We start from the raw sequence: 13,317 nt of genomic DNA on the forward strand, positions 1-13,317 counted from the left end.
AATAGGATTTTGAATTTAAATAAAGTTTAGGTCCCCACGAGAATAGAAAAACAAGTGTGTGTGTGTCTCACGGCTGAAGTGGGAGGTGAGTGAGGTGGTGGTGGTGCTAGGCTCTGGGGTCTTGATGTCCCAGCTGGAAGTGGAAGGCGGAGGGAGGACCGGGGGCGCTACTCCTAACCCTGGGAGTCTACTCCCCAGCGAGGTGCTGCTGGTCCCCTGTGTGCTGGGAGGGGGGGCTGCCTGGGAGGAGGGGAGAGGACCCAGGCCTGGGCCCTTCAGCTGCTCCAAGATCTGGGCCCCTGGACTGGACTGACTCCTCTTAGACTGACCCAGGTCCCCAAAACCTGCCCCCAGCACTGACGACTGGCAGGGAGCGAGCGAGACAGAGAGTTAGCTTGGGGTGCTTGCAAATTGTTTAAGACATATTTTCAGAATGAATGGGGCGCTATGATAATACAAGAAAAATATGGTGATCATGTACAGGAAATATGTATTTGAAAACTGTAAAGGAAACGAGTGTGTGGGAGGGTATGGCTCACCAGGGCGGCATGTGCGTAGCTGGTACTGCCTGTGCCGACGGCCGACCCGTTGCGGGCGGGGTGATGGTGGGAGTTTGTGAAGACCAGGCTCTGAGAGGAGGGTGCCTCTTCTCCTCCCACTGGCTTCTGCAGCATAGACGCATGGTCCAGGCTACAGGAGATACACATACAATTATTACAAAATAATACTATTTCTATTATACACATACACACAGTCAGAATGGGGACCTGCTACAGAGATACACATCACAGCCACTATGAGAACCCGGTCTACAGGTGAAGGATCCATTCATCCAGGATATTGTGCATGTATAGACCTGGGCCAAACATATCACTCCATGGAATAAACCTGGCAAAAAGGTAAAACTGTTGTTTTGTGCACCGCTGGGCACTAGTATTGTCCTATATTTTGTGCGCCGCCCTATGGGAATCCCAATCGCAGCCGGTTGTGATACAGCCTGGGATCGAACCAGGGTCTGTAGTGACGCCTCTAGCACTGAGATGCAGTGCCTAAGACCCTGCTCCACTCGGGAGCCCATATATATACAAACACAATACCAAAATCAGTGTTGAAATGTGCCCTTGTTGGTTGTGCGGATGTTGAGCAGGGAGTTACCTTTGCCCAGGTATGATGTGGTTCTGAGGTGCCGGTGCACTTGAGGCAGTGAACACTTTGGTCTCAGAGAGCTGAGGGAAGACAGAGAGAGGGTTACGGAGTTGGTGACAAATGCAATAGGCAGAGTTGTGAGATGCAAGCAAATCTATGGTTTTGTTAAATTACAATCCACAATGGCCAATCTAACACTGTCCACTTCAAGGAAAGCTCCATATCAACAAGCATAAACCTTTTCAACAAACAACTAACGCTGTATGAGAACTAGTATATTGTATTTGTTCCATCTGAAGATAAATCTCCAAAACGTGAACATAAGACTCACAGCTCCCTCCACCCCCTGACCACTACTCCCCAGTACTAAGACTCACATCCTCGCTCCAGTCCTCAGCAGCCCAGTCCTCCAGAGTACTCCTCCAGGCCACTGCATGGTGAACACCAGTGAGGGGTTAGAGGTTATTGAAGGTCAGAGATGAAGGGGGAAACAGAGGCTTTATGGAGAGGCGTTAGAATATGAACTGAAGTCCAGGGACATTTCCCTAGCACTAGTCTACAAGGAACATTAAAAACAATGAACACATCCTGACCAATGAATACATCCAGAGTTGATATTTTTTCAACTCTGCACCTGGGGAAATTGGTGGATGTGTGCACACATTTTTGAAAAGCCCAGTGTTTCATGGTTCTGGCCTCACCTGTCCCGTCTGTGCTGTTGATGGCTCCTGACTCCCAGGAGTCATCTTGTGTGGTCCCTGTCCTCTGTTCTGCAGTGTAGTCTGCTGGGTTAAAGGTCCTGAGGAGAGGAGGGGTCTAGGTGTAAGAAAAAACAGTGTACGAGGAACCAGACAGGTGTGTGTGTGTGTGTAAGAGTTGGTATGTGCAGGTGTGTATATTCCATAACTCACCCCATTCCCTGGGCTGAGAACCTGCTTCCCGCTGGCACCCTGCCCCTTCCTCTGCCTCCAGATCCGACTGTAGTACACACACAGACAGACACACACTAGGTCAACACACAGAAAGCATGGAACCAAATAAATTGTGTTTAGTTAAGATACCACAAGTTACCTGGGAGTGTTGACTGGAACATATGAGAAAGTGCCACTAAATGACACTCACCTCTACCCCCTCTCCCACCCCTGCGGCCTCGCTCTGACCCTCTGTCCACAGGGACCGCTTCCACACCATTCTCCTCTGGCCGCACTGCTCAGAGAGACAGAAAGAAAAAGGGAGAGAGGGGAAGGGACAGGACTTAGTAACTGTAACCTTTACAGACAGATTATATGGTATGTTGGCTATAAAAAAAATGCTGGCAATGTTTTATAGAGCCCAAATCATACAGTCCCATTTTTACCACATTCTTTTATATCGCCCATGCACATGCCGACAAGTACAGGAATGGGAGTAGGCATGAGCGATGTGGGTGGACGTCTATTTTAATACATGCATTAAATATATGCCATCACAAAGAAACCCATTATTCATGTGTTTTAGGCAGGTCCTAAGAAACATTATAAGACTAATAAAATGTATTTTCAAAAGAATAGAAAGGCATATTTTGAGTTTAATTATGTTACTGGTCTGTGCACCCTACAGCCTACGCCATGCTCATGAAATCAATAGTTATTTTAACAGAGGACTCACTTAGGCTACCCTGATCACAGTCAACACATAAGAATATAATGTAACAGAATAAAATCCAAAAATATTTCCCCACACAACTTCCACTTTTTTGATCCACGTTTTCTCTCTTTCCTACCCTCACTCCGCTTTGTCGGGAGCAGGCATAGGGTCTTACATTGAGAGTATCTTCATCGTCAATCTATACTTTCAAAAGCATGCGAGTCATTTCACAACCTCCGCTGGCTTTTGGAGTCATCTATATTAGAGGTTGACCAATTCATCGGAATGGCCAAATAATTAGGGCCGATTTCAAGTTCTCATAACAATTGGAAATCGGTATTTTTGGACACCGATTTGGCCGTTTTTAAAATTAATTTTTTTTACACCTTTATTTAACTAGGCAAGTCAGTTAAGAACACATTCTTATTTTCAATGATGGCCTAGGAACAGTGGGTTAACTGCCTTGTTCAGGGGCAGAATGACAGATTTTTACCTTGTCAGCTCGGGGATTCAATCTTGCAACCTTAACTAGTACAACGCTTTAACCACCGGATTACATTGCACTCCACGAGGAGACTGCCTGTTACGCGAATGCAGTAAGAAGCCAAGGTAAGTTGCTAGCTAGCATTAAACTTATCTTATAAAAAACAATCAATCATAATCACTAGTTAACTACACATGGTTGACGATATTACTAGTTTATCTAGCGTGTCCTGCGTTGCATATAATCGATGCAGTGCGTATTCGCAAAAAAGGACTGTCTTGCTTCAATGTGTACCTAACCATAAACATCAATGCCTTCCTTAAAATCAATAAACAAGTATATCTTTTTAAACCTGCATATTTAGTTAATATTGCCTACTAACCTGGCTTGTTGCGAACTCTGTGAAGACTATTTCTTCCTAACAAAGACAGCCAACTTCGCCAAACGGGTGATGATTTAACAAAAGCGCATTTGAGAAAAAAAGCACAATCGTTGCACGACTGTACCTAATCATAAACATCAATGCCTTTCTTAAAATCAATACACAGAAGTATATATTTTTAAACCTGCATATTTTGCTAAAAGAAATCCAGGTTAGCAGGCAATATTAACCAGGTGAAATTGTATCACTTCTCTTGCGTTCATTGCACGCAGAGTCAGTGTATATGCAACAGTTTGGGCCGCCTAATTTGCCAGAATTTTACGTAATTATGACATAACATTGAAGGTTGTGCAATGTAACAGGAATATTTAGACTTATGGATGCCAGCCGTTAGATAAAATACGGAACGGTTCCGTATTTCACTGAATGAATAAACGTCTTGTTTTTTAGATTATAGTTTCCGGATTCGACCATATTAATGACCTAAGGCTCGTATTTCTGTGTGTTATTATGTTATAATTAAGTCTATGATTTGATAGAGCAGTCTGACTGAGCGATGGTAGGCAGCTGCAGGATCGTAAGCATTCATTCAAACAGAACTTTTGTGTGTTTTGCCAGCAGTTCGTCGCTGTGCTTCAAGCATTGAGCTGTTTATGACTTCAAGCCTATCAACTCCCGAGATTAGGCTGGTGTAACCGATGTGAAATCGCTAGCTAGTTAGCGGGGTGTGCGCTAATAGCGTATCAAACGTCACTCGCTCTGAGACTTGGAGTGGTTGTTCCACTTGCTCTGCAAGGGCCGCGGCTTTTGTGGAGCGATGGGTAACGCTGCTTCGAGGGTGGCTGTTATCGATGTGTTCCTTGTTCGAGCCCAGGTAGGGGTGAGGAGAGGGAAGGAAGCTATACTGTTACACTGGCAATACTAAAGTGCCTATAAGAACATCCAATAGTCAAAGGTATATGAAATACAAATCGTATAGAGAGAAATTGTCCTATAATTCCTACAACCTAAAACTTCTTACCTGGAAATATTGAAGACTCCTGTTAAAAGGAACCACCAGCTTTCATATGTTCTCATGTTCTGAGCAAGGAACTTAAACGTTAGCTTTTTTACATGGCACATATTGCACTTTTACTTTCTTCTCCAACACTTTGTTTTTGCATTATTTAAACCAAATTGAACATGTTTCATTTTATTTGAGGCTAAATTGATTTTTGTTGATGTATTATATTAAGTTAAATATGTGTTCATTCAGTATTGTTGTAATTGTCATTATTACAAATAAATAAAATAAAATAAAAAATATTTTTTTTTTAAATCCGTCGATTGATTGGCTTTTTTTGGTCCTCTATGTCTAAACTTTATTTAGGCTACATTATTGAATGCTAAATGTTTCTGATCAGTGATAGATGAGCAAAGGAATAGATGAGTTAAACCACCTCCACTTATTTGCCCAGCCAGAGAATTAACCAAATATACATATGGAGAGTCAGTTAAACAAAATCCCATTGGTTGATTAAGACAAGTCACAGGCTTTTGGTTGGGAGTAGACCTAGGCTACAACTGCAAGTCAAGAGCAAAATTATCCACTTGTTAAACTACATAACATGCTGGCAAAATGTTCTGATCAGTGCTAATGAATGAGCCAACTAGACAAGATGATCATGAGCAGAACGCACCTCAACTTAACTAACATTTCCACAGCCTAATTGTAGCCTAACCAAGAGCCAAACAGCGAATGAGTGAAAAGAAAAATCTGAAATGTATGGATTTATCAAGACAAGTCCCCACGCTTGTCTCAAAGCGGCAGGAAACTGTGCTAAAATAGTTGACCACACGTCAGACTATTGCTTCAAATATATTATAATAATTGGAAGACAGTTTCAGTAAGCAACAAGTTGATGCCTTCAATGACATTTGCCTACTTTATTCCCATATTTCTCGTAATTCTGTCATTTATTCCCAGTTATTCTCTATGGAGCCATCCAGTTGTGGCTAAGAAAACAGTACATGTGGTGGGCAATGCAAACAAATAGGTTTAGTGACATGCCTCGCAAAGTTTAGAGGATAGTAGTAACGTCAGCTGCCTAGCAACCATCAAGCGCTTAAGAGCATAGTGCGTGCCAATCCCGTCTCAACATTACGGCTACATTTGATACTAAGCCGAAGGCAGGCCTTTACCGCAATCATGACTAGATCGGTTCGCGGAAATAAAAGTTTAGGCCTTGATACCGGCAACACCATTCAGATATAAAGAAAAGGCGGAAAAAGTTGGTGGGATGCTAAAGTTGTCGGGAAAACATATTGGTTTGAAAGGTGTAGAACTGTAATAAACAACTGAAATCTTTTGACTAATCATTCACCCTGGCTCTTAGGTGATCAATTAGGCAGTGTTATAATGCCTTGTTTATTAACATATGGATAGAATTTGAGAGACTCCGTGGCCCCCTACCTCTCTCCCCCTGGCGGCTGCGATTGCTGGCCCCTCTGCCTCGCCGGTTGCTTCCCCCGCGGCCCCTGCTGACCTCCCTCTCTCCTCCTCTCTTCTCCCGGTTCTCCTTGCCCTCCGCAGGGCCTTCCTTCGCTAGGGGTTTCTTTTTCCCCACTGTCTCCCATGAGGTCTGAGAGAGAAAGATAGGTTTTAAAAAGTTTGATCTCTCCTTATTGACACATCCTCACTTGCTTTGAAAGGGGGGGTGTATAGGGAAATGGGAACAAGAGGTGGAGGGATGGAATTAGAGGGGGTGATAAGAGTAGAGGATGGGAAAGAGGGGGAAGAGAACAGATTAAAAGGTTACAAGTCAGATCCTACAACTGCTTGAACTTCTTCCTTTCCCATGAACTTCAAAGTACAAAATAGTCAATGTGAGATCATGTATTTATGTAATCGACATGTGGTTGTGACCCTGTATACCCCTCCTACTGCAGTGTCACAACGTCACTGACAAAGACAGACATCATGAAGGATTCATGACCACAGGGTTGCGGGAGCAGCAGTAGTAGATTGGGCTTGATTGGAAGGGCTGTGACAAGGGTTGTTGAGCGATTCATTGCCTACAGAAAATGTAGCTACTCTATTGTTCCTGCAAGCGTGGGGGGAGGCCGATGATAGAGGGCACCATCAGACCAACTCCTTGAACTTTGCAGTTGACACTCAAAAACACTATTTTCTGCACGTGCCGCACAAAAACCTGTCCCTGATATTCACACCTCAATACAACACATTACATTTAACTTCACACTTTTTGGATATTGGATGTAGAACTCATTCTGATATGACATATCTGACATCACGCTCTGAACTCCCATATTCTATTTGTAGGACACGTAGAGATGCATTGTGTCATTATTTTCTTTGTTATTTTTTTTGTTTTCACATGTTATTTCTGCACTTGTTTGTACTATGCTATGTTCTTTGGGCACCATGTTGTTTCAATAAATATCCTCAGGCCTCAGTTTTGGATCTATTCCTTTTTTTGACAGCGTGCAGGTCTCTATTTCTTCCAGTATTGTTATTTTGACTTCTACGCACCTGGAACAGACACTTTCAGTAGTAAGGACCTTAAAAGAGAGCAGAAGGCCTCTGATCAGATGTGAGTAACATACCATTATTTAGTAATCACACAGGGAGAAAATCTGTTCGCATCTCACTTTCATAGCTCAATGAGTGACACACTGAGTCTGCGCACTTTTCATCAATTCCCCCCCACCACTCCAATTCCCCCCCCCACCACTACCACCACTCCCTACCCCAAACATACATATATAGAAGATATATAGAAGAGATATAGATATATATATATATATATATAGATATATATTATTTTTACAGATCTACACGATTCACATGGATTACTTATTTGGAGATAAAAACTGCAAATATCTCAGAAAAGTGATGTTTGCTTCCCTGAATAATCCAGAAAACGAACGCAAGATGGCGCCGATAGAGATGGCAGCTTCACTTCTAGTCCTTAGGAAACTGTGCTGGATTTTATATGTTTTATTTCTTACACCGTTAGCCCAGAAAACCTTAAGTGTTATTACATACAGCCAGGAAGAACTATTGGATATCAGAGAGATGTCAATTTACCACCACAACCAGACTCTACGACCAGGAATATGACTTTCCCAAAGCGGATCCTTTGTCTGCACCTCCCAGGGCATCTGAACTGATTCGAGAGGCCGACACAAAACAATGCAGCCAGAGGAGAGGGTGCCGGAGCGGTCTTCTAGTGAGGCTTCGGATGCGCCCACACCACCCACCGCTTCCGAGTATACTACTCACGAATGTCCAGTCCCCAGTTAACAAAGTCGATGAAATCAGGGCAAGAGTTGCTTTCCAAAGAGATATCCGAGATTGTAACATACTCTGTTTCACGGAAACATGGCTAGCTTGGGACATGCTGTCGGAGTCCGTACAGGAACAATGGGATTTTCAGCGCATCGCACCGACAGGAATAAACATCTCTCCGGTAAGAAGAAGGGCCGGGGAGTATGTTTCATGATTAACAACTCATGGTGTAATTGTAACAACATGCAAGAACTCAAGTCCTTTTGTTCACCTGACCTAGAATTCCTCACAATCAAATGCCGACGTATTATCTCCCAAGAGAACTCTCCTCCGTTATCGTGACAGCCGTGTATATCCCCCCGCAAGCGGATACAAAGACGGCCATCAAGGAACTTCACTGGACTATGCAAACTGGAAACCATATATCCTGAGGCTGCGTATTGTAGCTGGGGATGTTCTCAAATCAGCTTTGTTAAAAAGGCTACCTAAATTCTATCAGCATATTGATTGCAGTACACGAGCGAGTAACACGCTCGACCATTGCTACTCTACCTTCTACAATGCATACAAGGCCCTCCCCCACCCTCATTTTGGCAAATCCGACCATGACTCCATCTTGTTGCTCCCCTCCTATAGGCAGAAACTAAAACAGGAAGCGTCCGTGCTTAAGTCTATCCAACGCTGTCTGACCAATCGGATTCCACACTTCAAGATCACTTCGATCACGTGGACTGGGATATGTTCCGGGTAGCCTCAGACAATAACATTGACTCAGTGAGCAAGTGTATAAGGAAGTGTATAGGAGATGTTGTACCCACTGTGACTATTAAAACCAGAAACCGTGGATTGATGGCAGAATATTGCGCAAAACTGAAAGCATGTACCACCGCATTTAATCATGGCAAGATGACAGAATACAATCAGTGTAGTTATTCCCTCCATTAGGCAATCAAACAAGCAAAGCATCAGTATAGAGACAAAGTGGAGTCGCAATTCAACGGCTCAAACACGAGACGTATGTGGCAGGGTCTACAGACAATCATGGATTACTAAAAGAAAACCAGCCCTGTTGCGGATATCGACGTCTTGCTTCCAGCCAATCTAAACAACTTCTTTGCGCACTTTGAGGACAATGCAGTGCCACCGACACGGCCCGCTACCAAAGACTGTGGGCTCTCTTTCTCCGTGGTCGACGTGAGTAAAACATTTAAATACGTCAACCCTCGCAAAGCTGCCGGCCCAGGCGGCATCCCTAGCCGCATCCTCAGAGCATGCGCAGCACAGCTGGCTGGTGTGTTTACGGACACACTCAATCCCTATCCCAGTCTGCTGTCCCCACATGCTTCAAGATGGCCACCATTGTTCCTGTTCCCAAGAAAGTAAGGTAACTGAATTAAATGACTATCACCCCGTAGCACTCACTTCTGTCCTCATGAAGTACTTTGAGAGACTAATCAAGGATCATATAACCTCCACCCTAGCGGTCACCCTAAACCCACTCCAATTTGCTTACCGCCCCAATTGGTCCAAAGACGATGCAATCCCCATCATACTGCACACTGCCCCATCCCATCTGGACAAGAGGAATGCCTACGTTAGAATGCTGTTTATTGACTACAGCTCAGCATTCAACACCATAGTACCCTCCAAACTCATCATTAAGCTTGAGACCCTGGGTCTCGACCTCGCCCTGTGCAACTGGGTCCTGGACTTCCTGATGGGCCACCCCCAGGTGGTGAAGGTAGGAAACAACATCTCCAGTTTGCTGATCCTCAACACTGCGGCCACACAAGGGTGCGTTCTCAGCCCCCTCCTGTAATCCCTGTTCACCTACGACTGAGTGGCCATGCACCCCTCCAACTCAATCATCAAGTTTGCAGGTGACACTACAGTGGTAGGCTTGATTACCAACAACAACGAGACAGCCTACAGGGAGGAGGTGAGGGCCCTCGGAGTGTGGTGTCAGGAAAATAACTTCTAACTCAATGTCAGTAAATCAAAAGAGATGATCATGGACTTCAGGAAACAGCAAAGGGAGCAACCCCCTATCCACATCGATGGGACAGCAGTGGAGAAGGTGTAAAGTGTTAAGTTCCTCTGTGTACATATCACCAACAAACTGAAATGGTGAACGCACACAGACCTCAGGAGGCTGAAAAACTGTGGCTTGTCACCGATCACTAACTTTAACAAGTGCACAATTGAGAGCATCCTGTCGGGCTGTATCACCGCCTGCTACAGCAACTGCACCGTCCTCAACCGCAGGGCTCTCCAGAAGGTGGTGCGGTCTGCACAACACATCACCGGGGGTAAACTACTTGTTGAAGGACACCTACAACAACCGATGTCACAGGAAGGCAAAAAAAAATAATTTAAGGACAATAACCACCCGAGCCACTGCCTGTTCACCCCGCTACCATCCAGAAGGCGAGGTCAGTACGGGTGCATCAAAGCTGGGACAGAGAGATAGAAGCTGTTTTTCAATCTCAAGGCCATCAAATTGTTAAACAGCCACCACTAGCAGAGAGGTGGCAGCCTACCTACAGACTTGATATCACTGGCCACTTTAATAAACGTCTAGTCACTTCAATAATGCCACTTTAAGAATGTTTACACATCTCGCATTACTCATCTCATATGTGTATACTATATTCTTTACTGTCTTTTGCATCTTAGCCGCTCTGTCACTGCTCATTCATATATTTTATACTTATATATTCTTATCCCATTCCATTACTAGATTGTGTATTAGGTTTTATTGTGGAATTGTTAGATTTTACCTGTTAGATGCTGCTTCACTGTCAGATCTAGAAGAATAAGCATTTCACCACACTCGCAATAACATCTGTAAACCATGTGTATGTGACCAATAAAATTTGATTTGAGCTGTTATGTTTCGGAGGAGACATATAGTAAGTAGTACATTATTTTGTGGCAGAAAACAAAAATGAGCCTTTGAGGCGACTGTGCAAAACTAAATTAGCTACGACTAGCTGCCCATCACCCAGAGAGAAGGAAAGTGGTTGAAGGAAATTGAAAAGGTAGCATTAGCGTTAGTCCCCTGTGCCCTACCGTGTCAGAGGTGCTCTCAAGAAGGAAGTTGATGGCTCTGTTAACATCCTCGTTGCAGTCGTGGAGCGCTACCATGCACTCGTCCTGGTTCTTTCCGGTCACCTCCATCAGCTATGGACGTACACACACGGGCACACACAAATATACACGAGTGCTTCATTTGAATCCACAACAAAACATGACAGAATATACAAGGACCCTATGTATACTGATGTTGATAGTATGTACCGCTTGTGTGTGTATCACAGAAGGAAATATTTGTCACTTCTAGTTGCATAGACAGTATTAGAAAAGGAAAAGGTCTGCACTCTTAGAATTTAGGTGTGTGGGGGAGGGGGACATTTTATTCTAAAATTGCATTATATATATATATATTTTTTTTAAATTAGATTAGTGCGGACCCTCTTTCTCTAGTACATGCAGTCACAAACATACACTCACAGGCTTAGAATGGTTTCCAAAGTTAACAGGAGAGCACAGCACAAGTGTGTTCATTCCTGCTGATTCCAGATGGAATTAAGGTAGGCCTCTTAATGGGCAACAAACATTCCAACAGACACACGCCAACATTCAGCACTGACACAATGGCCTCGGCAATGCCCGCCCATTCACCTGGTTCACTTTGTCCTCAAAATCAGAATCGTTCTTGTCATAGATCATCTGGGCGAGCCGGATTTGCTCTGCGGTCGCCTGCAGGCGAGAAGAGGTAGAGCGAGGAAGGATAAATGAGGAGGAAAAGAGGAAGGTGGTGGAGGAGGAAAAGAGGAAGGTGGGGGAGGAGGAAAAGAGAAGGGAAGGAAGGAGAAGTAATGTTTTGAAGAAATTCATTAACACCTGAAGACCTGCTAAGTATGATCAAGTGAATTGTACTGTGTGTCCCTCACCTGGAGCTGTTTCTGTGGTTGAGTTGTGTGGGTGGCAGCAGGCAGCACTTTATCCCGAGTGCCCCGGGCTTTGTCGCCACCCAACGAGGTCATCATATACAGTATATACAAAACAATGTATGTACAAAATAGAAAAATCTGGAAGACAAAACAGAGAGAAAGAGGGATTGGGGTGGGAACAAAGGTCAAATGTGGATAGAAAGTCACACCAATAACGCAATCAGTATTTTCCCTACTCACTGTAGACAGTTAAATAAAGGTTAAATAAAAATACAAATAAATTACAGGTATAAGACAAACACTTATTTAAATTTAGGCCCAGGTTGTTAGGATAGTCCTGATTTTATTTTATTGCAGTTTATTTTGAACTGAAATGCATTCCCTGGTCGTGGACAGGAGTAACCTGTATCAGACATCCACACGTCAACAAAGTCGGATGGGATTGCGCAACACCAAGTCTAAACACACAGTGATCTGCCTGTATTGGCATAAATCTACGGTGAACAGTATCCCTAGACATACTTTATAAACTAGACTGTATAAACTGAGCGTTGAATACGTAGATTGAATAGTGAGACCTTCACACATTACACTGCTTGGTTCATATCAGACAATGCAGCTGCAGGTCAGTGGCTACCATTGGCAACTTACAGTAATGCATCCAAAAACACTGGCTCTAAAATATGATTATTTAGAGCAGCAACACCAGTTTGCCTTTGCGAAAGCAGTGGACTTGGAAACCTAGCAAATAGTCTGACGGGGCCTATTTGTATTTACAAAGCGAGTTCATTATCATGAAAGCTAATGAGCTATTGGATCATGTCACTCGCCAAGAGGTTTCACCAACAACAAAACAAGTTACCGTAGCTATCGAATTTGGCCTCATCACCTCTAATAGTAGCTGGCTACTCATAAATCATTAATCTAGTTACACAATATATGACATGAACACACTCGAACGGTAGCCAATATAATCACGGCCAACAAATGGGTGCAACGCAAACAATAATTGTTATTTATAGCTTGCCATAATTAAGTTAGAATTAAAAAATGCATACCTATATAAATTACATTTATAATAAATTCCGTGTCTTCACACGTTCGATACGTTAACTCAAATGCAAGCGCGAGCGTTTCAAATACACGAATGTGGATTCTAGTCCTAGCTGCCAAATAATACACAACAGTGACAGACAGTGGGACCCCTTTGTCCTAGTTAGCTAAGTAGCTAGCTAGCTAGCTGGAAATGCAATTTAGGCTATTTATTGCAAAAAAATATACCAAAACACGACGAACGGACATTCCTGTTCAAACATTATTGAATGTTGACCAACGGGGGTTCTCCCCAAGTGACAATAACAAACAACCGTTCTTCAGGTATCAAATAATTCTAGTTTGCTAGCTAACCACAAAGCTTTATCAATTCAATTCT

The 13,317-nt window shown here is 43.5% G+C and overlaps 1 protein-coding gene across 3 annotated transcripts in view; it reads right to left on the minus strand.

The window, feature by feature from the left end:
- LOC110528452 (ubiquitin-associated protein 2) overlaps positions 1-13,317 on the minus strand; it is a 28,536-nt gene that overhangs the window by 14,872 nt on the left and 347 nt on the right. Inside the window, exons 1-12 of one of the 3 annotated variants that reach the window (XM_036984033.1) lie at positions 13,167-13,286; positions 11,886-12,023; positions 11,614-11,691; positions 11,002-11,112; positions 6,091-6,259; positions 2,218-2,352; positions 2,058-2,124; positions 1,848-1,945; positions 1,524-1,576; positions 1,156-1,226; positions 540-690; positions 72-363 (exon numbers count right to left, since the gene is read on the minus strand). In XM_036984033.1, the coding sequence (XP_036839928.1) occupies positions 72-363; positions 540-690; positions 1,156-1,226; positions 1,524-1,576; positions 1,848-1,945; positions 2,058-2,124; positions 2,218-2,352; positions 6,091-6,259; positions 11,002-11,112; positions 11,614-11,691; positions 11,886-12,023; positions 13,167-13,187 (1,384 nt within the window). In that variant the 5' untranslated portion in view covers positions 13,188-13,286. Of the gene's footprint in view, positions 1-71; positions 364-539; positions 691-1,155; positions 1,227-1,523; positions 1,577-1,847; positions 1,946-2,057; positions 2,125-2,217; positions 2,353-6,090; positions 6,260-11,001; positions 11,113-11,613; positions 11,692-11,885; positions 12,024-13,166; positions 13,287-13,317 lie in introns of those variants that run through there. The other 2 variants (XM_036984035.1, XM_036984034.1) reach the window with 2 other exon arrangements.

Source organism: Oncorhynchus mykiss, chromosome 7 (assembly GCF_013265735.2).
Source record: "Oncorhynchus mykiss isolate Arlee chromosome 7, USDA_OmykA_1.1, whole genome shotgun sequence".
Taxonomy (NCBI): domain Eukaryota; kingdom Metazoa; phylum Chordata; class Actinopteri; order Salmoniformes; family Salmonidae; genus Oncorhynchus; species Oncorhynchus mykiss.